Here is a 24,867-nt window from a genome sequence, read left to right as displayed (position 1 = left end):
ACTACAACAAGGCAAGTGGTGCAAATTCACAAACTGAAAGACTTGGGAATCTTGTGCATGGAAAACTGCAGATTTTTAAAAATTTAAATGTGTAAGTTCTCCTGTGGTTAATTTCGAAAGATGGGTTTTATCACTCAGGATAATATTGTTGAGTCTGCTACAAACACAAACACTAAGGAGATCCGGGACTGAATATCCAGGCTACTACTTGTTATCTGTCTTTAATTAAGCAAACTAAATATCTTTCTGGGACTCTTAGTTTCTGTTTTCTGTGTGTTTGGTTAGTTGTTTCCTCCCCTCCCACCCCACCCATATATAAAACAAAAGGTCTGGAATAAATAACCTTGAAGTCAATGCGAAGTAATAGAAAGAATATGGGTTTAGGGACCTGGTAAATGAGGCTCCATTTGTAAAATGGATATACTAGGATTGTCGTGGGGATTAATTGGTAAATGTATATAAAGTGACTTTTTGGGGGTAATCCTTAATTGGTAGTTGGTGAGCAGACGTTTTGTTTTGCTTGTTTTTGGTTGCTGTTGTCCTTGATATATGTTCCTTTCCATTTTTCTACTTTATAACCCTTTTTGAATGATATCAAACTATTATTAGCATGGATCCCCCTTAAGCCTTCAATAATTATAGACTCATATTGAAATAGCAAAAATCCATCTAATTCAAAGGAAATTATGAATCAGTGATTTCTATTTAGGCTTTATGTAATTTAAAGATGTTTCCAAACATATTAGGCAAGGTAACACAATTTCTCTAAATCTTTTAATCTCAAATTATTATTTTTAATCAACTTTTTCTGATATATTTATTTTAAAATGGGCATGTATCATTCAGTACATGGGATGTATTAAATAATAAGTAAATTTTCAGTGCTTAGTGAAACCCCTTAAAAGTTCTTGAATAAGTGGTCCTGTGAAGAAAATATATATTGGAAGTTCATTGAAAAAATTACAAAACTATCTTGAAATCAAGAAGAAAACACAAAAAGCTAAGTACATGTATGAGATTTGCTCCCCAAGAGAAACCTAAGCTTCTTTTAAAAATTCTTTTTGGTGCCAAATCTTTCTCTCTCTCTCTCTCTCTCTCTCTCTCACACACACACACACACAGAGTGTTGTGAATGGTATTCAAAGAAACAGAAAATAATGTGCCTTGAGCAAGGTGGAATTAATTACCTTCCAACTACAGATTTTTAAACAGACAGGTTTTTTTCCACTATCCATTTTAAATCACAGTAGTCTTTTGAGTGCTTTATTTTAGAAAATGTTTAACTATTTCACTCTCCCTTTTGACAATTTAAAAAATAGTGACCAAATTATACTTTTATTTTTCAATGCTAATAGCTCAGTTTTAGAGATGTACCAATTGAAGTATTCAGTCTTAAATTACTGCTATACTTTCTCGTATTTCACTGGTATCTGGTGTATTTTCCAAGAATAATCTATTATATTTACTTGACATTGATCCTGATTTTCTTATAGGGGATATCTGCATGCATCCAATCTGGATATATATCTATTTCTTCTTTTCCAGAACTAAAAAAAGTGCTGGAGTGGGATGCCTGCATGGCTAGTTGCACTTAAGTGTCCAACTCTTGGTTTTGGCTCAGGTCCTGATCTTATCAGTTGTGAGATCCAGCCCCGAATTGACGCTCTGTGCTCAGCAGGAAACTGCTTGGATATTCTTTCTCTCTGCCTCTACCCAGCTTGTGCTCACTTTCTCTCTCTCAAATAAATAAATAAATCTTGAAAAAAAGAAAGCTGAAGCAACATGTTAAATAATTAATATATATAAAATATCTTAAATATATTATTGTTAAATTTATTTTATATACATGCATAAAATTCATCTATAATATAAAAATTATATACAAATAACTACAATTATTTATAGTTATTTTATGTTTATATTTTATATTTTATTCTTATACATAAACATGTCAGCATATTTAATATAAAATGCCTTGTATTTTTTATAATTGGTAATATTATTTATATTTCCATTGTGTTATGGAAACTTCAGTGTAACTTCATCATATTGATGGAGAAAATATGATATAAATAAGAATATAAAACAGTAGAAAAAGTATTTTGGTATAATAAACTTCACTACACTATAGATGTACATATATTTCAGTGCAAATGATGATAAACAAAAGTATACAGACTGCTTAAAATATCAGCATTTTCAGTATTCAATGAAGTCACCAAGAAAGAGACAAGTTGTTTATTAGAACAGATATGAAATGCACACATGTACATCCAAATGAATGAACGGAATGATCCTGATTTTCTTTCTTTCTTTTTTTTTTTTTTTTTGATCCTGATTTTCTTATAGGTGATCTGTGCACATATCAAATCTGGATATTTATGTTTCTTCTTTACAACTGAAAAAAATGCTAGGTGGGGTGCCTGGGTGGCTCAGACAATTAAGCTACTGCCTTTGGCTCAGATCATGATCCAGGGGTCCTAGGGTCAAGCCCTACATTGGCTCCCTGCTCCATGGGGAGCCTGCTTCTCCCTAACCCTATGCCAGCCACTCCCCCTGCTTGTGCTCTCTCTCTCTGTCAAATAAATTAAAAACTTTAAGAAAAAAGATTTCTTGATAAGCAAGATGAGATTAAAACCTATCTCTAACTCTTGGTTCTGGCTATGAAGACTGACCGTTATAAGACTAACATTTCCATACTTCATGTTCCTCCTCCCTTTAGTGACTGCTGTAAATAATTGTAAACCCAGATAAAATATATAAATCAACCATGTTAGCTGTGTTCTGGTATTGAACATAATACAGCAGAGGGCTGTGACCCTTGAAAGTAAATGTAGGTAGTGAGGTTCACAAGCGCCACAACCTCCTGCCTAGAAGCACTGTTCAAAGCACAGTAGACAGAAGTATATTTTAAATAGGGAGCAGTAGTCTGGTAAGTAGAAGAAACGGGTATCAAGACTTGGGGCTGGTAAAGAGGCTGAAATTTGTGGGGCAACGTACTAAGTAGAGTACCAGAGAAGAGAGAATTACACAGAGAAGAAACTCCAGTAATCTCCATAGGAGTTTTTAGTAAAAGTGGCCAAATGCTAAACAGTGCTAGAATAGGGTAAAACTCTCTAAGGCCCTGAAGAAAATAATTTTGGGGCATCTGTGAGCTGAGGATCTAGGAATTTTATAGGTGTTATACGGTGATTGCAGACACTGGACCTCCAGCAATCCAGAGAACAAACACCAGAGAGACACTCTGGTCATTCAGTTAAGACTCAGAAAGGCCATTTCTTAGGAGTCAGGTTATTGTAGCAAAAAAAAAAAAGGGCCTAAAAGCAAGTCTTACTAAGATCAAACTAACCCACCACTAAAGTAACTACCTATCACAACACTCAACAAATTTTAGATAAGGAAAAAAACAAATTCTTGATAATGTGGAATTACAAAAGTTCAGCATACATTCAACAATTACTAGACTAAAAAAAAAAAAAAAGAAAAGGTGACTGATAAACAAGAGAGAAAAAGTCAGTAAAAGAAGACCAAGGGTTGTTTTTATTTGTTTTTGTTTGTTTGTTTGTTTGTTTGTTTTTTGTAGGGGGAGTATTTTGGTATACTTAGAGAGGGACATTAAAAAAAACTTATAAATATTTTCATGGATTTAAAGTAAAAGCTGTGTACAATAAGTAAACATAGGAAATCTCATCAGAGATATAGAAATCATTTTTTTTTAAATCAAATAAAGATCCTAGAATTGAAAAAGAGAAGAAAAATTTTAAAAAATATTCAATAAATCCAAAATGTGGCAGGAAAGAATGGAAAAATGAACAAAAAGGCAAATGGGACAAATGGAATGGAAATAGCAAGATGATTTATTTAACCTCTCAAATATTTCAATAGGTATATTAAATGAAGATATAAATGGAGTAAGGCACTTACTCCATTTATATGAGAGACACTATCAAACTGGCTTTAAAAAAAAGACACAAATATACACTGTTCATAAGAGATACATTTTAAATATAAAGATCCAGAAAGGTACAAAAAATGAATATATATATATATGAATATACAAACACACACAGTTCTAAACCTAATCATGAAAACTAGAGTGAAAACATTAACAACTGACAAATAAGACTTCTAGACAAAGAACATGACTATCAAGAGGGAATGTCCTAAAAAAAGCACAAATTCATCAGAGGATATAACATGAAATGCACATACATCTCATTACAGAACTTTGAAAACATGAAGCAAAAACTGACAGACCTAAGGGGAGAAACAGACTAAATCCACAATTATGGTTGGAAATTTTAACAGCCTTCTTTCAGTAGTTGATGGATAAAGTAGACCAAAATATCAAGGACAATGAAGACGTGATTGACTCTACATACCAAATAACCTAGCTAATATTTATAGAACACTGTACCCATACAGAAGAATACACATAATTTTCTAGTGTACAGGGAATATTCACTAAGATAAACTATATGCTAGGACATTCAATAAGTTCAAAAATTTATAAGGATTGAGGTCATATATATATAGTATGTTTTCTAACAACACTGGAATCAATCTAGATTTCAGTAACAATGACAATAAAGAAAACCATGGAAACCACACAAATTAAACAAAATAATTTTAAGTAACTCATGAATGACTTAAGCAATCACAAGGAATATTTAAATATTTTGAATTGAATAACAAAAACATAACATTTCAAAATTTGTGGGATGCAGCTTAAATAATGTTTATAGAGAAATTCATAGCTCTTTATATGCCTATATTTAAAAAGAAGAATAGTTAAATCTAATAACATAAGGATCACTGTAAGGAATTATAAAAACAAGTACAAGTCAAGCACAAAGTAGAAGGAAAGAATTAATAAATATAAGAGAAAAAGTGATTAGACCAAAAGCAGATTCTTTGAAAATATCTATTAAATTGATAAACTTTTAGCCACATTAATGAGGGAAGGAAGGAGGGAGAGAGAGAAGATACAGAGAAAATACAAACCAGTATCTGAAATGCCAAAGGGAATATCAGTACAAAGCCTCAGGGCATTAGAAAGAAAAAAAAAAAGAAATCCAATGAACAACTTTATGTGCACACATTTTCCAAATTAGATAAAGGGGGATAAATTCATTGATTGACACAACTCATAAAAATGATACAAGAAATTCCCAAGAACTATAAAATAAAAATAATTCGTAATGAAAGTTTTTGCAAATAAAGAAGCCTTATAGCCCCAGATGGCTCCACTCGTGAGTACTATCAAATACAAAGAAGAAATGTTACAAATTTTACACAACTTCAAAAATGATTAGATCAACATTCCCAAGTCCTGTCCTGAAGCCAATGTAACCTTGGTGCCAAAACAAGAAAAGGATATTACAAGTAAAGAAAATTATATACCTATTTTCCATGCCACATAAACTTAGACACCAAAATCCTTTGAAAAAATTAGCAAATAATTTAAAAGAATAATACAGCATGATCAAATGGAGTTTATCTTAGGCATGTCAACATGCATTAATATTTTAAAATAAATCAATATATTTCTCCTACTTATTAACATAATATAAAAGAAAAATAATATGATTGTATTATTAGGCTCAGAAAAAGTATATGGCAAAATTCAACACCCATGCATGATTTTTTAAAAACCTATTTCTACAATTAGAAATAGAAGGGAACATCCTTATTCCAATAAAAGATATCTCTGAAGAATTTGAAAATAATATCATACTTAATATTAAGAAATATATTTATTTCCTTCTGAGATCAGAATCAAAGCTAGATTCCCTGCTATCATCACTTCTACTTCTATTCAATAATTTATTGGAAATCAAAGCCACTATAATAAATAAGGAAAACCATAAAGATTAGAAAGGAAGACAGATAACTGTCTTTATTCATAGACGAGATAATTATGTACATAGAAAACTCTAAGAAAACAAACAAATGTACTATGATCACTAAGGAATTTAGGAAGCTCACAGATTCATAGTAGTGAAACTGCAAACTAAATTAGTTCATATCATTTATAAAAACTTCAAAACCACAAAAATACTTAGGAAACATTTTAACAAATCATCTATAATACCTCTATACAAACATTTATTAAATAAATTAGAAAAGACCTAAATCAATGAAAAAATACATCATGCTCATGAACTGGGAGACAAAATACTGTTAAGAATGTCAATTCTTCCCAAATTGGTCTATAAATTCAATGCAATAAAAATAAATCTTTCAACAGGTATTGTTTTCAAAATTAATTGCTTATTTCACAATTTACATAAACCTACAAGGGACCTAGAATAACCACAACAACTAAGGAAAAGCAAAACCAAATCGGGAGGACTTACATTACTTGATTTCGAATCTTACTCTGAAATAGAAACCAACAATACAGTCCATAGGCTGGCTGCTTGTTTTTGTAAATAAAATTCTAGTGAAACATAGCAAAAGCAATTTACTTGCCTATTATCTATGCTACAACAGAACTGAGTAATTTTAAGAGAGATCTTATATCCAGCAAATCTAAAATACTACCTGGCCCTTTAAGAAAATGTTTATATACCTCTGATCTAAAGCTACAATATCAGCATAAGAGACAAACAGAGCAATGAAACAGACTAGAATCCAGCAATAGACCCATACTTGCATATTTTTTAACAATGGCATCATAGCAATACAATGAAAAAGGGTCAATCTTTTAAATAGGCAATGTTGGAAAACTAATTAATTATCCATTAAAAAAACAGAACTTTGATCTCTTATCTCAATCCTTAGATATTAACTTAACTTGGATCATAGACCTAAACACAAAAGCCACAACTACAAAGCTTCTAAGAAAATATAGAATATCTTTGTAAACTTGGACATCCAGAGGTTTCTTGAATAGGATACAGAAAACATAAAATAGGTAAGAAAACATTGACAAATTGAACTCCATTGAAAGTTTTAAAGATTCTGCTCAATCAAAACAAAATAAAACAAAACAAAACAAAAAACCTGTTAAATCCAACTGAGGCATATTCTAAAAAATAAATTACTGGACTTTTAAAGATTTTTGAGGTCATAAAAGACAGGACCTGCCCAGGAAACTGTCACAGACTGGAAGAGAAATGAAAACTAGATGTATATGGTATCCTGGATTGGATTCTGAAACAGAAAAAGGACATTAGTGGAAAAACTAGGAAAATCTGAATAGTCTGTAGTTTATTTAATAGTATTGTACCAATGTTAATTTCTTAGTTTTGATAAATGTTATGTAAGATGTTAACAATAGACAAAGCTAGGGGGAGGGTATTTGGGAACTCTCTGTACTATCTTTGCAACTCCTCTGTAAATCTAAAATTATTTTGAAATAAAATTACTGAAGGGGAAAAAAGGTTGTTATGAAAATGAATAGGCAAACCACAGGCTCGGAGGAAAAACTATATATAGAGATGGAGATAAAAAAAGAGATAGATATAGAGATAGGGATGGAGATAGAGATAAAGATAGATAGAGACAGAGACAGAGACAGAGATAGAGATAGAGATAGAGACAATCTTGTAAGGGACTGTACCCAGAATGTAGATCCATAAGTGCTACAACTCAATAATAAAATGACAAACAACCCAACTAAAAATGAACAAGACTAAAACAGACATTTTACAAAAGAAGATATGCAAACCGGCCAATAAGCATATGAAAAATTGCTCAACTGCATTAGTCATCAGAGAAAATGCAAATTGAAACCACAATGAGATACCACTACACCCCCACTAGAATGGCTAAATTTATAAAGAACAACACCAACGATTGGCAAGGATATGGAGCAACCCAAATTTTCATACACTGCTGGTGGAAGTGTAAAATGAAATAACTACTTTGGAAAAGAGTTGGCCAGTTTCTTATAGTTAAACATCTACACAAGACCCACTAATCTCACCTAGTACTGGGTATTTATACAAGGAAAGATGTATACAAAAAGATTTGAACAACAATGTTCAAATACCGTTTTAAGATAAATGTTGTTTTAATACTAGCTATTTAGTAAAAAAATTTATATATGTATATATTACTAAATGCCTATTCTATGAGAGATACTATGCTAAAAAATTAATAGATTCAAACTTATTTAGCCCTCACAAAAATTTTATATAGCTATATATGCTATCTATTAATACATATATTCCACAAACATTCATTAAGAACTTCTATTGTGTAAAGCAATGTTCTAGACACTGGAGACAAACTAAACTAGATGTCAAGTTCTTTGTTCTCTCTCTCTTTTTTAAAGATTCATTTTTTTAGAGAGAGAGAGAGCACACAAGCAGGGCGGGGGGGAACAGAGGGAGAGGAAGACAACCTCAAATCGACTCCCTGCTGAGTGCAGAGCCCCACAGAAGGCTTGATCCCACAACCCTGAGATTGATGACCTAAGCGAAAATCAAGAGTTGGTCACTTAACTGGCCGAGCCACCCAGGCGCCCCAAATTCTTTGTTCTCTTAAAGCTTACACTCTACAAGAGGAAGACAATTGATAAATAAAGACTATATTAAGGGGCGCCTGGGTGGCTCAGTCAGTTAAGCATTTGCCTTTGGTTCAGGTCATGATCTCAGGATCCTGAGATAAAGCCCTGCATTGGGCTTCTTGCTCAGCGGCAAGTCTGCTTCTCTCTCTTCCTCTCTTTCTGTGATCTCTCTCACTCTTGCCCTCTCAAATAAATAAAATCTTTTTAAAAAAGACTCTATTAAGATGGGTAACAGTATTGTCCCCATTTTATTGATGAGGCTTGAAAGATAGTGGCTAGGATCTGAATCCAATTTCTCTGATCCAAAATGACTACTACACTGACTATGGCACTATCGTGCCAAAAAGTGGGTTAAGACAACACCCCTCCTTTCAAGTTGTCACTTTAGCAAGCAGAAGGACATTAAAATAAACTATGATAGGTAATGTTTAATTAAATTCACAATAAGGAAAATAAACTGTCCAGGTTTCTAAAGAAAAAAATACGACTGTACCTATAGTTTCTACAAGAAGGAGGCAATTATGTAAAAACCTGAAGAATATACTTAGTAGGTAAAAGGGTAAGTGTACAATATCTTGCCCTGCCACTGATGCATAATAGTGTAGGCCAAATTATTCTATCTCTTATTCTTAATTGGCTTCACACATCATATTTATGATCATCTTTGTACATGACCACAGAATCATTACATTTTCTCCCAATATCATAAAAATAAGTCATAGAAATCTGTAAACCACCATTGTATAAATAAGGTAGAATTAATTTGCCAGAACAACCTAATTTCCTTTAAGCTATTCTCTTTGGATAGGCTTTGTGGATCCTTTTTGAACAAGTAATACTTAACTCCATTACAGATAGCTATATAATGAAATGAGGCAATACTACATAAATGGAGTACTAGATCTCTCTTATTTCATTCACTTTGCATTAGTCTCAAAATAATAGATGTAAAACATAGCATGGACAATTCACTCTTTGACTAACGTCCCCTCAAAACCAGTACAATATCAGATACAAAGCATATATTAAATATGATTAGCTGAGTGAACTTCAATGATTTCCATGCATTCCAATGTTTTGCAGGATAAAATAGCTTTCCAGTAATATCTCTACCATGCCTTCGCATTTTGTGCACTACAGTCTAGCAGTATCAATCCATATATATGTCCTTGAACATCACATTCAGTTTTATTACTTGAAAATTTGGCATATGCTGTTTCTTTTGCCTGAAAAGCCTATATCCCATTCTTTTGCATGAGAAAAATCAGCTCAGGCATCACAATCTCTAAAAAGTCTTCTCTGACATCCTCATAGAGTGAATCATTCTCTCCTTAGAAACAGCTCCATCTTATATATAGCCATGTCGATTACCACACTTGTAGCACTGTATTACACTATTTGTTTACATGTCTATCTTTTTCACTCTGACTCCTTTTTCTCAATCCTCACTTCATGTCATTCCCATATCACCCCACCTCCCATGCATCACTGTTAAGATATTATACCCAGTATGGTAAGTAAACTGAACAGTCAGAACACTGACATTATCCAACCAGAACAACTCAGTGGATGAATATAAGCCCCTCCTCTATATCCCACTGTAACTGTCCTAAGGAAAATTGCCATCTCCTCTGCTTAACCTTCTGTTTTACTTCCTACATCCCGTCCAGCCTCAAGTTTCATTCCTTTCTTCACATTTTGACTAGCATGATCTTTTTTATAAAGCTTGTTTATTATAACTACTTAAGATCTAGCTGACCTTTACCTTCACAGAAAATTCTTTTTAGCATAAATGAAAAGAATAAAATTATCCCACTAAACTCTTTAAAAAGTTATTTTGTTACATAGTATCTGTGATTTTTAATTATTTAAGCCTAGATTGCTACTCTAGTCTAGGGGATAATGTGGGGTGTTTTTCTCTTGCATATCTATCAATATACCAAACAACCCAATGTTAAGTCTACCACTTAGGCTTTATTAAAAAAAAAAAAAAAAGCATTATGGAAAGAAGGCAAGGAGGAAGAAAAATTAACTTTTTATGATGATTTTAGTATCTCCATTTTTTTAAATCTTCTATTATATTTCTTTGGTCTTTTAAGGCTTTATCCATAATTGCTAGAGGCTCACAACCATATTCTTTCCACACCACAGTAGTCAGGATAATGATAAACAGGTTATGGTAACAATCAGTTATTTTACCATATCATAGTTAGTTTCATAGTAAAACAAAAGGGCTAGTCCACAATAATTGAGAAAGCAGCAACCTCACATATATACTAATTATATGATCATAGGGCTAATTCTCCTGAATAGATTTGGTCTGATGGCAGAGGTTCCATACTAATCTACACCAAAATCAAAGGCATAAGAAACTTCAAAAGACAAATCAATACTTTTGGAAAATCTTGCTCTTTTCTTACACAAAAAGAATTATATATTGTATAAAACAACTGAATTTTAATCCCAAGGTATATCCTTTTCAGACTATAAAGTACACATTTTGGAAAAACCTTTAAAAATATGGATAAGTATAAAACATTGAAACATTCATAACACCCACTACCCAGGTACATACTACATAAGTTATCCTTACTAAGCTACTAATTAAAACAAAACAAACAAACTTGCTGTCATTTCAGTTAAAAAGTGATAGATTCCAACAAAGCCACAAATGCAAAATAATATTTTAGCATAAGAAATATATCCAAATACTATTTTTAGCATAGGTTTTTAAAATATTTATTTTGAAAAACCAATGATTAATATCACCAAACAGAACAAATTTAAAACAGGATTTTATAGTAACCTACTAGGATTTATTTATTTATTTACATGCTAGGAGTTAGAGAAAATCTCTACTACTCTCACCTGTAACATGTGTCCATAGATCCCAACTAAAACTGACTACCAATGGAAAGAAATTGCAACAGCAACAACAAAAAAATCACACTGGAAATGCTAACTACAGTGAAGCTGGAGATAACCTATATGTTACCAAAATCTGGCTTCTTCATCATTTGATTGCTTCTTCAAAGACAAATTCATTTTAAAGTCACACAATTTTGGCTCCATTTCATCTGGAGCAAGAAAGCAAATATTTTTCATATAGTTATACTCTTCTCTTGCCAAAAATATTAGCCAAGTGTGATTTCATTCCAGAACTTTATAATCACAGCTCCCCACAGCACAGTGATGTGCTCATCACCTGACACTTTTGCTTAAACGGTTGCAAATGTGTTTGCTGATTATCTAACCAGGGTTTTGGATACTCTTCCCTCAACACTTCCCAAGAGTAGCTTCCTCTTATTCTTTATTACAAGCTTAAATGCAACTTCTTTAGAAATCCAACCCCTGTTTCAAAACAGTCCCTCCACTGGTAAGCTTCTCTCTCATCATACCCATCACTTCCATATTCTGTTTACTGCCTTCACAGACTGTGTAATATTCTTATTTGCATGTTCACTTGATTATTGTTTGTCTCCTATAGAAGTAGCACATAAGATGAAAGATATGGTCTGTTTCATTCATCTTTTTATCTCCTTAAAATATGAAATACATAGAAGAATGTTTATCCTAGAATGAATGCTTAGTGAGTATTTGTTGAATAAATAGATGAAAACAAGAAAGAGAAAGTAAATTCTTTTGTCTTCTCTTTATCATTAAAGCATATACACTTTTTTTTAGATTTTATTTATTTATTTTAGAGAGAGAGAGAGAGAGAGGGCAGGTAGGAGAGAGATAAGCAGACTCCCTGTTGAGCAGGGAGCCTGATAGAGGAGTGGCTCAGTCCCAGGACCCTGAGATCATGACCTGATCCAAAAGCAGACCTCCAAAGAACTGAGCCACCCAGGAGCCCAAAAAAGTATATACATTTTTAAAGGAATCATTCTTGTAAGCTATAACTGCCCCAAAATGGTTCTCAGTAGGCATGAGAAATAACAGGCACTGATTATGAACTCTAGGTACAGTAGATCTAGCCACAGTAGAACAATGGCCCTTTGGACAACTCTCCCCTGCTGAGGTCTCCCAGATTCCCCAGCCAAGACTGACGTCCACATACTACTCTGCATTCTAGTCATCCCAAACCTTAGCTTGAATTTTGAATCAAACCAGTCTTTATCATTCATGAGATGTGTGAGTTTAGAAGATTGGTTACGCTTTCTAATCTCTAGTTTCTTCACATTAAATATACCCTAGCCTCATAATCATTAATTACTTTTTAAGAAAATATATGTTAACACAAAGCCTTACAGCAAGTTCTCATTAAGGAGTAGTTAGAATACTTGTATTAGCCAGGGTCAAGTTGACACATAAAATTAGCCGTTACAATATCATTGATCCGTATTTGTTGATACTGCTGTATGTAATAATAGTATATTCATTTATATCAGTTAATTTCAACAGCTACTGAGTTCACTTGAAATATGGCTTAGATAAAAAAAAAAAAGACCATGTTAGGGAAAATAAACTTAGTCTATGAAGTCAATCTATTCTTTGTCATCATTTTTTTTCATTAAAAATATTCCTACCATCAGTTATTTAACATTTTGACTAAATGTGAATGGAAAGGAAATTAGAATAATGTAAAAAAGACCCCACTAAAATAAATATTTGTTTTCAGCAATATGAGTCTATTATTAGAAAATATATACCACTCTACCCAGGAGACAATTTACAAAATAGATCTTTTTAATTTGGAAAATGAATGAATTGCATATAAGTAAAGCTGTGAGAAACTCAATTTTACTAGAGATTTTCCTGTTTTCATTTTTTCTAAGCAGTTTAATTATCCAAACAAAATATTTAAGTTCCTGTATGCTTCACATATCCCATTAATTCCACACTAGGTTTAAGTTCCTTTAAACGTCACTGATTTTTAATTACCATGCAAATGCATTAACTAAGCTTCTTAGAATTAAAAGTTAGAAGCACATGCTAAAGAGCTGATAAAGGAATTTCTCCCTTTCTTGTTAATGACAACAACAAAATTGTGAATTCCTACTCTGTATCTATAATTCTTTAAGATTATTTCTAAGATAGTAAAAATGTAATTCTCAATTAGTTTCAAAACATCATCAGCATATTTGTTTTATAGGTAAGAAAACATGTTTAGCTTCAGTTTATGGACTAATCAACAGGTATCAAAAACGTACATTATAATTTAGGTAGGACAAAAGAACAAACAGCATGCCACACTAGAAAGGTGTGAGGAAGTCAGTGTATGACTAACCTGGCATTGACAAATTCTATGGTCGCTTTCCTGCCTGCTACTTCATGGAGGTTTGTCAAGAGGCAGCCACTACAGAAAATAAGCACAGACTTTGGAGTATCATTTGCAAGACTTTGAATCTTGACCCTAGATTTGCTAGTTGAGTGTATTGTATTTTATCTCTCATTCCTACTTCTCTCATCTGTAAGAAAGTCCTTATTAGCATAACTTTCATATAATAAGACTTAAATAAATAAGAAGTTTTTTATTTTTGTTGATTGATTTTATCTCCGTTTGCCATTTATACTGTTTAACACTTTAGCTAATATTTATTGAGTGCTTAGTATATGGCCTGAAACTTCAGTAAGGGCTTTATATACTCTTTTACTTAATTCTCACAACTTTGTGAAGTAAATATTATTATCTCTGTTTTGCATGATTTCTAAAGCCTTCTTCGTAATCACTATGGATACCATGGTTTCTGCAAAAGACATACATGATTTTATCACAGCATCCAGTGGTAATCATTTCTGTGTCCAAACTAAGGAAAAGGAAAGTGAAGATAAGAAATACAGTGAAGACTCCCCACAGGGCTTCACACATACATATAATTAATAAGGGACCAAATAAACTGGAATTCAGCTATTTTGTTTATATTTAAGAGTAATGCTGTTTCTGATATGCCATACTCTTCTATTATATGTGCTTCAGGATTTGCAAAGTAAGAGAAAACCTGATTCTTGTCTTTGAGGAAGATTTAAACACAATGGACTTTATATAATGCCCAGCACATTTCATGGAATATTCTTACTAAGAAATTACAAACTTCCAAAATTGTTTTTCCTTAATCCATATTCAATTAATCAAAACAAAAAGGCACAATGGACTGCTACCAATAGCCCAGGTAACAAAAATAAAAATAGAGCTCTGACCCAAGAAACTGAAAAACATTCCATTCAGCTCTATTAGTTCCCAGTCTTTGATATGTCTTTACTTTTTTTTTCTAGCAATAATGTATTGCTCACTTAGACTTCTGTCTCAATCTTTTTTTGTGTATAAAGCAGCACCATTTTTCCCCAGATATTTTGCTATGCTCTTTTCTGCTCTGTAGCTGAATCTGATAGGTTGGACAATTCCTGATATGAATATATAAATTAACAGGACAGAAACTGGCATGTTGTGGGATATTATATGAAATATTATTAGATGTTTGTGCCCAAACTTTTCACACAGACAGCTGGGATGTAGGTGGAATTGGGACAAGATAAATAGTATTAGTATATGCAGTTATCATTATGGTATACTTGAAAGAAATGAAAGTTTCCTTCTTCCATCACTCCCGGGGTTAGATTATTGACCCTGACGAAAGATCTCCTGGCCTCCAATAAAAATATTAACTTAGCCACTGTTAAGATATATTATCTGCTGCCCTTTCTTAGATAATACAAAAGAAACTGATGAAAACACTGGCTTTTTTTGTCCATTTTCATGTTCTAAAATTCATAAACGTAGGGGTGTCTGGCTGGCTCAGTCGGTGGAATGTGCAACTCTTGCTCTCAGGGTTGTAAGTTCGAGCCCCATGTTTGGATGTAGAGATTCCTTAAAAGCTTTTAAAAAAATTCATAAATGTATTCTGTAAAACCAAGAAAGGTCTTAATACTGTAACTTCCAAAAACATCTTTCAAGAAAAAAAAAACTGTATCTGATAGGATATATAACACTAGATCCTTATGGCTGGGATTAACTCAAATTTGAGTTTCTGATACTAAATTTGTACAGCAAAGGGTAAAGTTATTAAAGAAAGAATATGCATTAGAATTAAAGGGGCTAACTTCCATCTTGACTTATAAGTATGGTGGATAACCACTGTTTTATGCTGTGACTTTGGTTGAACTCAGCTGGGGTAATATATAGTTGCCCATATACATTTTTATGTCAGTAATACTAATCTTCATTGTGGCCTGGAAGAAAACTTAGAGAGCAAACTGATGTAAACTGCCTCTCCAGGTATCCGGTGTAATTTGGCGGGTCATTAAAGTGATTGCAGTGACCCACTAACTGCATCACTCTCTATGCTCAGACTGCACAAAATGGGTCATAATAAGTCATAAAATGGTGCCTTAGTGCCACAAGAATGGTTTATAGGGCCAATTCTAATGAATACACCCTAACTAAATTTTGGTGAGAGGAAAGTGTGATTGAAATAATGCACTGATGACAAAATATAACTAAAGGTTTCTGATTTGTTCATGAGAGAACACTGAGGAATATTTTAAGTAAAAGAGCTTAGCCAACCCTCCCTTCTGCACCACATGGGAAAAACTTCTTATTTTCTAATTATGCCATATAAAATAAGAAGTATGAACAGATAGAATTCCTTTGAAAAAAACAAGTTTTTGATCTAGAAAAATTCCAGTGAGGTAAACAATGAAGTAAAAGGAATATGAAGACCAAGTTTTAATCCATTCAAAAAAAGGGGCCTTATATACACAACTGCAGTTGTAGATATTACCATCCTATTGCTGTAACTTAACTGAAGGACAGGTAGTCAGGATAGACCTCTAATGTCTTTCATGGCCTCTTAAAGTCCTATGAGGTTCCCTAACTTTTCCAAGAATTTATGGTAGAAAGTACATTTGATTGTAAAAAGAGAAAATATATTTAATGCCATCTATGATCCCACCAAAAACCAGTCTTTTTAGGTCATGCTGCTTGACTATAAAATTCTTCTTGATTATACAGAGCACAAAATTCATAAACACTGCATACCACAGAAGCCAGATTTCTAAAACTTGCTCAAAATATATCCACATAACAGAGAGATGCTCTGATTAGTGCAAGGTATTGATAAAAAGGACACTGATAAAGTCACTGGGTATTTTGAGAAAGCATCTTAAAGTCTGTACATTATTTTCAAATGTAAAAAATGACATTTACAGACTGAAATTTATAAATGAAATCAGAATTCTTTGTGCCATATCTATAACACAAGCCCTTGACCTAAACTCCACAATCAAATTTTAGTTTGTAAAGGAATTTACTAACTCTTGAAACAAATCACCTTGGAAAACAGTAGTGGCAGCTTCTTAGGACCAACCTAAAAACAACTACCTTTGAATTTTATAAGGTTAATAAAGAACTCTATGTAGGTTCAGGGCAGAATTTTTGAAGTGGTAATGAACATGTTCAGATGGCTATTCAGAGTCTGTACACAAGGGTTAAGTTTGGATGCTAAGTTATTTTGAAAACCACTATACCCTTTAACATACACCAGAAAAGACATGAATAGGCAGGTCAGAGGTTTCCTTCTGGAGACCATGAGCCACAGCAGAACTGGTAACACTTTGAAAAGAGACTAGAAATTGATCCATCTACACATATAGAGTCAGAGTGGGCTCACCATATGTTCATTCCAATTATCATGCAATTCAAACTGCTTTGCTTCAGATACAGCGATTATATTTGGCCTACAGTAAGGCATCACTGCTTGTTTAAATAGGAATAGTTTTTCCAGAAACATACCCATTAATTTATACAGGAAGCTTATGGAGCTCTCCTCTAGGTACCTACCCTTCTGAGAATCATTTTATCACTAAAGGTGGCTACTCAATCTCTACTGATGAAGGGAAAAATCTGTGAAGCCTCACAATGAAACCTTAAGGATTCAACAAAGGTAGTTACAATACAAATGTTTTCATGTTGAAGAAATTGACTATTTTTAAAGAACTTTTTACATGTAAGTCTCATCAAAGATTCAGGCATTTATAAAATAAAGCAAAAAGCTATCAAGAGACGGTTTGAAATTACCAAATAAAATACAGAAAGAAATTAAAGTAAAAAATAATATCCCAACTTAATGTGACAAAAAATAATAATTTAAAGTGAATGAAGGTGAGGAAAGATGAAATTTTGCAAGTCATTCCATAGTTTTTGTTTATAAATCATGTGATATTAAAGTTACGTCTAAGAAATCTTTCCAATAAGCAAAGCAAGGTCAAGGTATAATAGAAAATACATTTGACTATTTAAATGGCATCTAACACCATGACCATATTTTTTTTATAGCTATCTTTTCCAATATTGTTTTTCCTTTCTTTAGCCAATGTTGATGTTAGATTTTTCATTAAAATGGAGCAGAAAATGAACCATAGCTACTTGCTTTTAGGATAATTTACCACTAAGTGAATTATAAGAACATTAAAGATAAAAGAAGCTCCTAGAAACTTTTAGAAAAATAACCACACCATCCACCTGGCCATGAGATTATGTGAGTTGTATAATTAGGAAATATTTCTGTGGCAGCCTTTAGTATGTAGGAAGGAGTAGCTTATAAAAGCTACATGTCGGAGTACTTGCCTTATGTCACCTATAACCTTGAATACTTACCTGATACTCAGCTCTTTCATCATAAAATAAAGAGATTTGGATTTGATGAATTGCAAGATGCCTTTCTACTTTAGTAATTTTTATACTTTAATTTATCAAAGAACAAATCTTCATGAAACTATGTGGTTACAAAATGAAAAAAATTATTTTATTATTTTAACCTATTCAAATTCTTAATATTCAGTACCCAGCTGCCATTATTGTATCTCTTTTACATAACTTATTTGGGAATAGTATCCCTTTTGACATAATGTGATAGCCAATTTTCATATATAAGAAAGATAATTTTTTAAAGATTTAATTTATTTGAGAGAAAGCATGAGTGGGAGAGGCAGAGAAAAAGGTCAAGAGAATCTTAAGTGGACTCCACGCTGAGCATGGAGCCTGATGTGGGGCTCGATATTATGACATTGAGATCAGGACCTGAGCCAAAATCAAGAGTTGGACGCTCAACCGACTGAACTACCCAGGTGCCCTCAAAGCTAATTTTTCCTTGAACAGGAAGTGTACTAAAAACATTAAAGAAATTATCATATTTAATCTTCATTGAACTCAAAATTTACTTCGTTGGATGGATGAAGAAATTGAGGCTCAGAAATTAAGTAATCTGCCTAATTCACACATGGTTGAGATGTTAATGCAGTTTGTCAGTGCCCAGACCATTTACTGTGAAACCAGTTCACAAAAATGCATGTCCTATGACAGTTGGTACCCTGGCTATCCCAGAGGAGAAACTCTGTCATTTTGGTATAGGCTGTAGGCCCAAAGAAAATCATATTTGCCTTTCTAAAATGAACAAAAACGGAGCAAGGCTAAACTTCTCATCACAGCTTGCCACATTAGATCTCAATGATCAGTAAAGCATTCCAAACAATCAATTACTACTATAATACACTGCTTCAGAAAACAGGGATAGCAAATGACATTTACTGATTTTGGGGGGTTTTCTGCAGAAGGTCTAATTTGTTGGCTGTGACTTGGAACAATCTATGATTTATGATGCTTGATTAAGTGTGCCAATTCTTCAAATGTAGACAAATCTCATGGGGACAGACAAGCTGAAGGAACATTGGTTTTAGTGGTTTCCTGAGATTACCCAAGGCATTAAAATGAAATGATGCTTAGCAAATCCAAGCTGCTCCTTTTGGATTAACTATTAGGTTTATTGACTCTTTAAAGGAATATATTTGGTGCTTACTCCAAGTACTTTATCCATGGTCACTAAAACCTCTATCACTCTTTCTTCAGATTTTTAAAAATCTTTTCCTAAATCATAGTTCCAATAACTTGCTTCCTGAATTAATAAATAGAACCAGATTTGAGTTTGTAAAAATCAGTTCAAATTCTATTTAATTAATAATATGACTTAGCATTAATAAATCACTTAATGTTGCTGGATTTTATTTTTGAGAAAGACAGAGAAGGGGGGAAGTCAGGGAAGAAGAGAGGAAGACAGGGAGGGAGGAAGGAAGGCAGGAAGCAAGGGAAAAAATACAAGCAACTTGTTATATTTATCTCCCAGGAACAGCAGGAAGATCAAATGAAGTAGATTATACTAAAGAACTTAAAAAAAAAAAAAAAGAACTTTTAAAATCCTCAAATGTGATAAAAATAATAGTATTAATCATTGTTGTAAGTATTCACACAGAACTAAGAAATAGCCTTGGTAGCATATAATAAAATTCAAGAAAATAATGGGCCATGATGCACTGTTGAAAGACCATATCTAAACCAAACTATGGAGGTTGAGATCTGAGCAACTCTGTGATGACAAATAATAGTTTTCTGTCTCAGCAAAGCAGGTAAATCAAACTTTAAAGGTAGGAAGGGACATGTATTCTAAACATTTGTATTTTATTTTAAGAGTTTTCACTAAGAATGACTTTGGCAATAACTTCCAAATGAATCAGAGAAGACAGATTGTCTTTCCAGCATTACTAAACTGTACAATCAGTTCTTTTATTTTCTTCCATCACAGAAAGCAAATAGTAGCTATGAAGCCATGTTGTAGGGCATCTACATTTCCCAAGGTGAAATCCCATGCTAATTACAATAAGAAGGGTGTCATTTTCCATTTATGAACCTTGGATCTTTATCTGTTGAACATACAGCTCTTGTTAGAATCATACGATTAACAGCCCCCTAGTTGTTATCACCCATTTAAGATTAGACATGTTTGATTCGGAAAGAAAACTACCTTCAGCAAGAGAGTAGAGTTGTATCTTGCATTTTAGCTTCTCAATAAAATTCAGAAATATGAACAGATATTAGAATCCAGAGGTATTAGCATCTAACAACTTCATAGCAGACTCCTGCAGACAGACACCTTGAGAGGATTATACTCCTAAAGCTCTAAAGAATTAGTAAAGTGCTTATTCTGCAAAACAACTGCAAAATATTCCATTGGAAAGAAGCACACTTTCTGATAAACAACACAACTACTGTTTGTCAGTTTTTTTCCTGGTGTAATAAGCAATGCTATCTTTTGTTTCCCCTAGTGTTTTCCAACTTTGGTTGCAAAGTTAACAATTAAAAATGAATTTTAAAAACTGCTTTTTTTTTATTCAAAGATTTTCAGGTTTCAGAACTAGGTTAAAAATTGATTGATTAATTGATTGATGAGAGACACAGAGAGAGAGGCAGAGACATAGGCAGAGGGAGAAGTAGGCTCCCTGCAGGGAGCTGATGTGGGACTCAATATCAGGACTCAAGGATCATGACCTGAGCCAAAGACAGACAGTTAACCACTGAGCCACCCAGGCGCCCCTAGAAGGTTATATCAATACAATCATTGCCCTCATCCCCACTCCTGTCCCCATCCCACACACAGAAACATAACTATGGTCCACAGAGGGGAAAGAATGACATACCTGAGATCACACACTAGTGTGTAGGTGAATTGGAGTTAGAATTAAGTCTCCTGAATACTAGCTTAATGTCCTAGGATTCCTTTCTAGCACAAAGCTTCTTTGATCATCACATGATTATGTTCTTTTCAAGATATCAGTACTCTTGACCTGATGTCCATGCTTCATAAACTGAAATCATGAATGTATCAGAGGTCTTGTGGCATAATACAAAATTAATTTTGAGTGTAATGTTAATAGTCAATATAATTTATTGAGATTTATTATGTGTAAATAACTATACTAAGCTCTCTCTGTATATTAAATCATTTAATTTTTAGAATTATCTTTTGAGGATGATACCATTATTACTCCTATAGATGAGAAAAGTGATGATTTATGGAATCAGGTTATTAGGACCATATTACACAGCTAATAAGAAGAGACAAAATTCCATGACCCAGGCCTTCAACTATTGCAAAATGCTACCAATGTTTATAAAACTATCAAAGAAAAAACATACACCCCAGAAATTTTCATAAACAAACCTGCCTTTATCAGATTTAAGAAAGAAAACGGTTTCCTCTTATGGTTGGAAACATAACTACCAAATGTATTTAGTTCTAACCAAGCAATAAAAAGCAGATTGTTTAATTTTGTTCTTTAAATACATTTCAACCGATTTTAAAGACGTTCAACTTTAATAAAAAGTTTCTTTTTAATTTTTTAAAAGATTTTTATTTATTCACGAGAGACAGAGAGAGAGGCAGAGACATAGGAAGAGAGAGAAGCAGGCTCCTTGAGGGGAGTCCAATGTGGGACTCCATCTGGGGACTCCAGGACCACACCCTGAGCTGAAGGCAGATGCTCAACCACTGAGCCACCCAGGTGTCCCAATAAACAGTTTTAAGGACTGAAGTTAAAGCTTTATTTATCTGGTAGGCTAAATTAGTTCATTGTTGAAATCCCTGCTCTTCTTAATCTGAAATATTATGGCATATTTATTAGCAGTTAAGTCACAATAGCTATATCTCATTTTATGTACAATCTGGTACTCCTGTCTAGCTCTACTCTTAGGTTTAGTTTTAATCCTACCCATAATTATAGTGCACAAACTTCAGAAAGGAATGGGAACTGCCTAAAGATGTCAAGTTGGGAACCATTTGAATTCTGTGTATTCTATTGTCATCACCATTGATATGCAGATCCTTACATAAAAGCAGAACTACTATGATAGCTCTGTACCATGACTTCCAGAACAAATTCTGAAAATCAACCAAAATATCTTTGAATAAAAATTGCAGATTAAAAGTAAGCAATGATAAAAACTTCTGAACAAAACTATGGTTTTGTTGTGCTATAATCTCTTAAGAGCAAGAAGCATTAATAAGAGAGATTATAGCTTATTCTACTACCAATTTAACTCACTGCTTACATAATTTCCATGAGTCAGACCATTTTGAGCTAGATCTGAAAGTAGTTCAAAAGTCAGAAAAGCAGACATGGTCTTGACCTCATGAGTATGTTTTAATGGGCTATGGGATTATTTCTCAGTGGAGAGAAACTGGTAAGGACTATGAGTAGAAAAGATTTTCTTGATTCTAATTCTTATATTAATATATTAATCTTCTAAGAAGCATCCATACATTTTTAGGTCATACAAATTCTCAGTTACTTCTAGAGCAAACCTGAACATAAGTTACTATCATTCTGTTTTTAAAACTATCTATGATTGGGACGCCTGGGTGGCTCAGCTGTTGAGCATCTGCCTTCCGCTCAGGGTATGATCCCGCAGTTCTAGGATTGAGTCTCACATCAGGCTCCCTGTGAGGAGTCTGCTTCTCCCTCTGCCTAAGTCTCTGCCTTTTCTCTGTGTCTCCCATGAATAAATAAATAAAATCTTTTAAAAAAATAAAACTATCTATGATATTAAGGAGCAAATCAAAAAATAGTAAGTGACAGAGAGCCTCATGTTATTTTTTTATAAAAATCTCAATTTTAATATTAAATATGTCTTCTCTTTTATGCTTTCTATAATCTTAATTAACAGAGATGTACTTCTCCATGAAACTACACTTTAAATACATTCTTATTTAATTTGAACCATCTCCAACTCAAGCAAAATCCAAGCAAATATGTAAGCAAAAACAATGGTATGCAATTTCACATGCTTCCTCTTCCTGGTTTATATATCCAGAGTACTTTATTTTTATTCCATACTTATTGTCCTAAAACACAAGTCAGAGACTTTTCTTCTGTAATGACCGCAGAGTAAATATTTTGGACTTTGTAGACCATGTGGTTTCTGTTGTAATTATTCTATTCTGCCTCTAAAGTGCAAAAGTAGGTATGGATAATAAGCTTGAATGTGTTCCAATAAAAGTTTACTTACAAGGGAAAGGATGGAAACTGAGTGAGGAAAAATTAGAGAAAAACACAAATCATGAGAGACTCCAAACTCTGGAAAACAAACAAAGGTTGTAGAAGGGGATAAGGACGAGGGGATGGGGTAACTGGGTGATGGGCAGTAAGGAGGCCATTTGAGGATGAGCACTGGGTGTTATGAGCATTGTATGTTAGCAAATCAAACATAAATAAAATATTTTTAAAAGTTTACTTATAAAAATAAGCAAATATTGGCAACATTTGGTTGACCTTTGCTCTAAAATATAAATAATCTTTTAGACAACACTAGCTGAAAAAAGATGAGCATGATTATCAAAAGCACATCTGACTAAAATACAGTTTAAAAATAAAACATCCTACAATATATCTTTGAAAATAAATGTTATGATTATCTTTTAGAAAGGAGAATAAATCTATAGATGACTAAGAATCAAATTCCCTTTTTAAAAAAATCCCCTTTCAATTGTGCTAGTATTCTATTTACGATAGTACTGGAATTGTATTTTTATGAAAATAAATAGAACCAAAACATAGTTGTCAAGAAAATTCAAGCCTTTCTTGATATATCAGTCAGAAGTCTAAATTCATTGATGTGTAGCACATCAATACTTTAATTTTAAAAACATTCATCTAGTATAGACATTTTCCAAGTAAAAATGTATATTTAAACCCATGCAAAACAGCATGGAATTCCACTCTCAGTTTGCCTATATTTAATCATAAACACATTTTCCTGTCTGAGGAAATATAGTCTTTTCAAACTGATGCATGTGCCATTATTATTTCATATTATATCCCCATCTACTAATGCATCTAATTTAAATTAACCAGCATTAAATAATTCATCCTGACGGTGGTAACTTTTTGTTTAAACAGAAAAAATGTACTCTCAATTTTATCAATGTATGTGTGTGTGATGGCCAAAAACTATATGCTACGGACAATGCTGGACTAGTTTATAGAAAGCCTTTTCTCCTATATCTGAGCTTTTGCTTTTCCTTAAGGGCATTACTGACTTAACCAATACAAAAGTTACAATTCAACTAACGAGTCACTAAAATCTCTTAAGATGTATATGGTATGCTATGCTTTCCCTAAAGTTTTGTAACATATACTGGGATGTTTTCTAGGAATCTTAAACTTCATGCACAACTAAACCATATTTAGCTGAAGGATTCAACATGAAAACTAAAACTGCTCAGTAAACTATTCAGTAAATACACTGACTTGGTCAAATCACTTATGAATTTATATAACCATAATGGGAGAGCCTTTACAGTTCTCAATCTTTGGTCATCAAGTCTGTGAATTAAAGGTCATGATCAGGTTTAGTAATAAATCCAGACAAGTCTTCACTCTGAAACTGGTATTTGTGGTAATATTCACACACTCTGTCAATTACATTGCTTTGTTCTTTGGTTGTAATTGTTCTGGATATAAAATATACTCTCTTCAACTATTTGTAATTAAATTATCCATACTTCAAGTAATGGTTGCCAGAG

The 24,867-nt window shown here is 32.9% G+C and overlaps 1 protein-coding gene across 6 annotated transcripts in view; it reads right to left on the bottom strand.

The window, feature by feature from the left end:
- Window positions 1-24,867, bottom strand: part of GABRB2 (gamma-aminobutyric acid type A receptor subunit beta2) — a 238,604-nt gene that overhangs the window by 198,487 nt on the left and 15,250 nt on the right. Inside the window, exon 1 of one of the 6 annotated variants that reach the window (XM_077895636.1) lies at window positions 11,387-11,515. The exons of the other annotated variants lie outside the window; for them this stretch is intronic. Within the exon in view, the coding sequence (XP_077751762.1) occupies window positions 11,387-11,395 (9 nt within the window). The 5' untranslated portion in view covers window positions 11,396-11,515. Of the gene's footprint in view, window positions 1-11,386; window positions 11,516-24,867 lie in introns of those variants that run through there. 6 annotated transcript variants of the gene reach the window in all.

This window comes from Canis aureus, chromosome 4, assembly GCF_053574225.1.
Source record: "Canis aureus isolate CA01 chromosome 4, VMU_Caureus_v.1.0, whole genome shotgun sequence".
Taxonomy (NCBI): Eukaryota; Metazoa; Chordata; class Mammalia; order Carnivora; family Canidae; genus Canis; species Canis aureus.
Note: the sequence above shows the minus strand (reverse complement) of the source record. Positions and strands in the feature narration are given on the sequence as shown.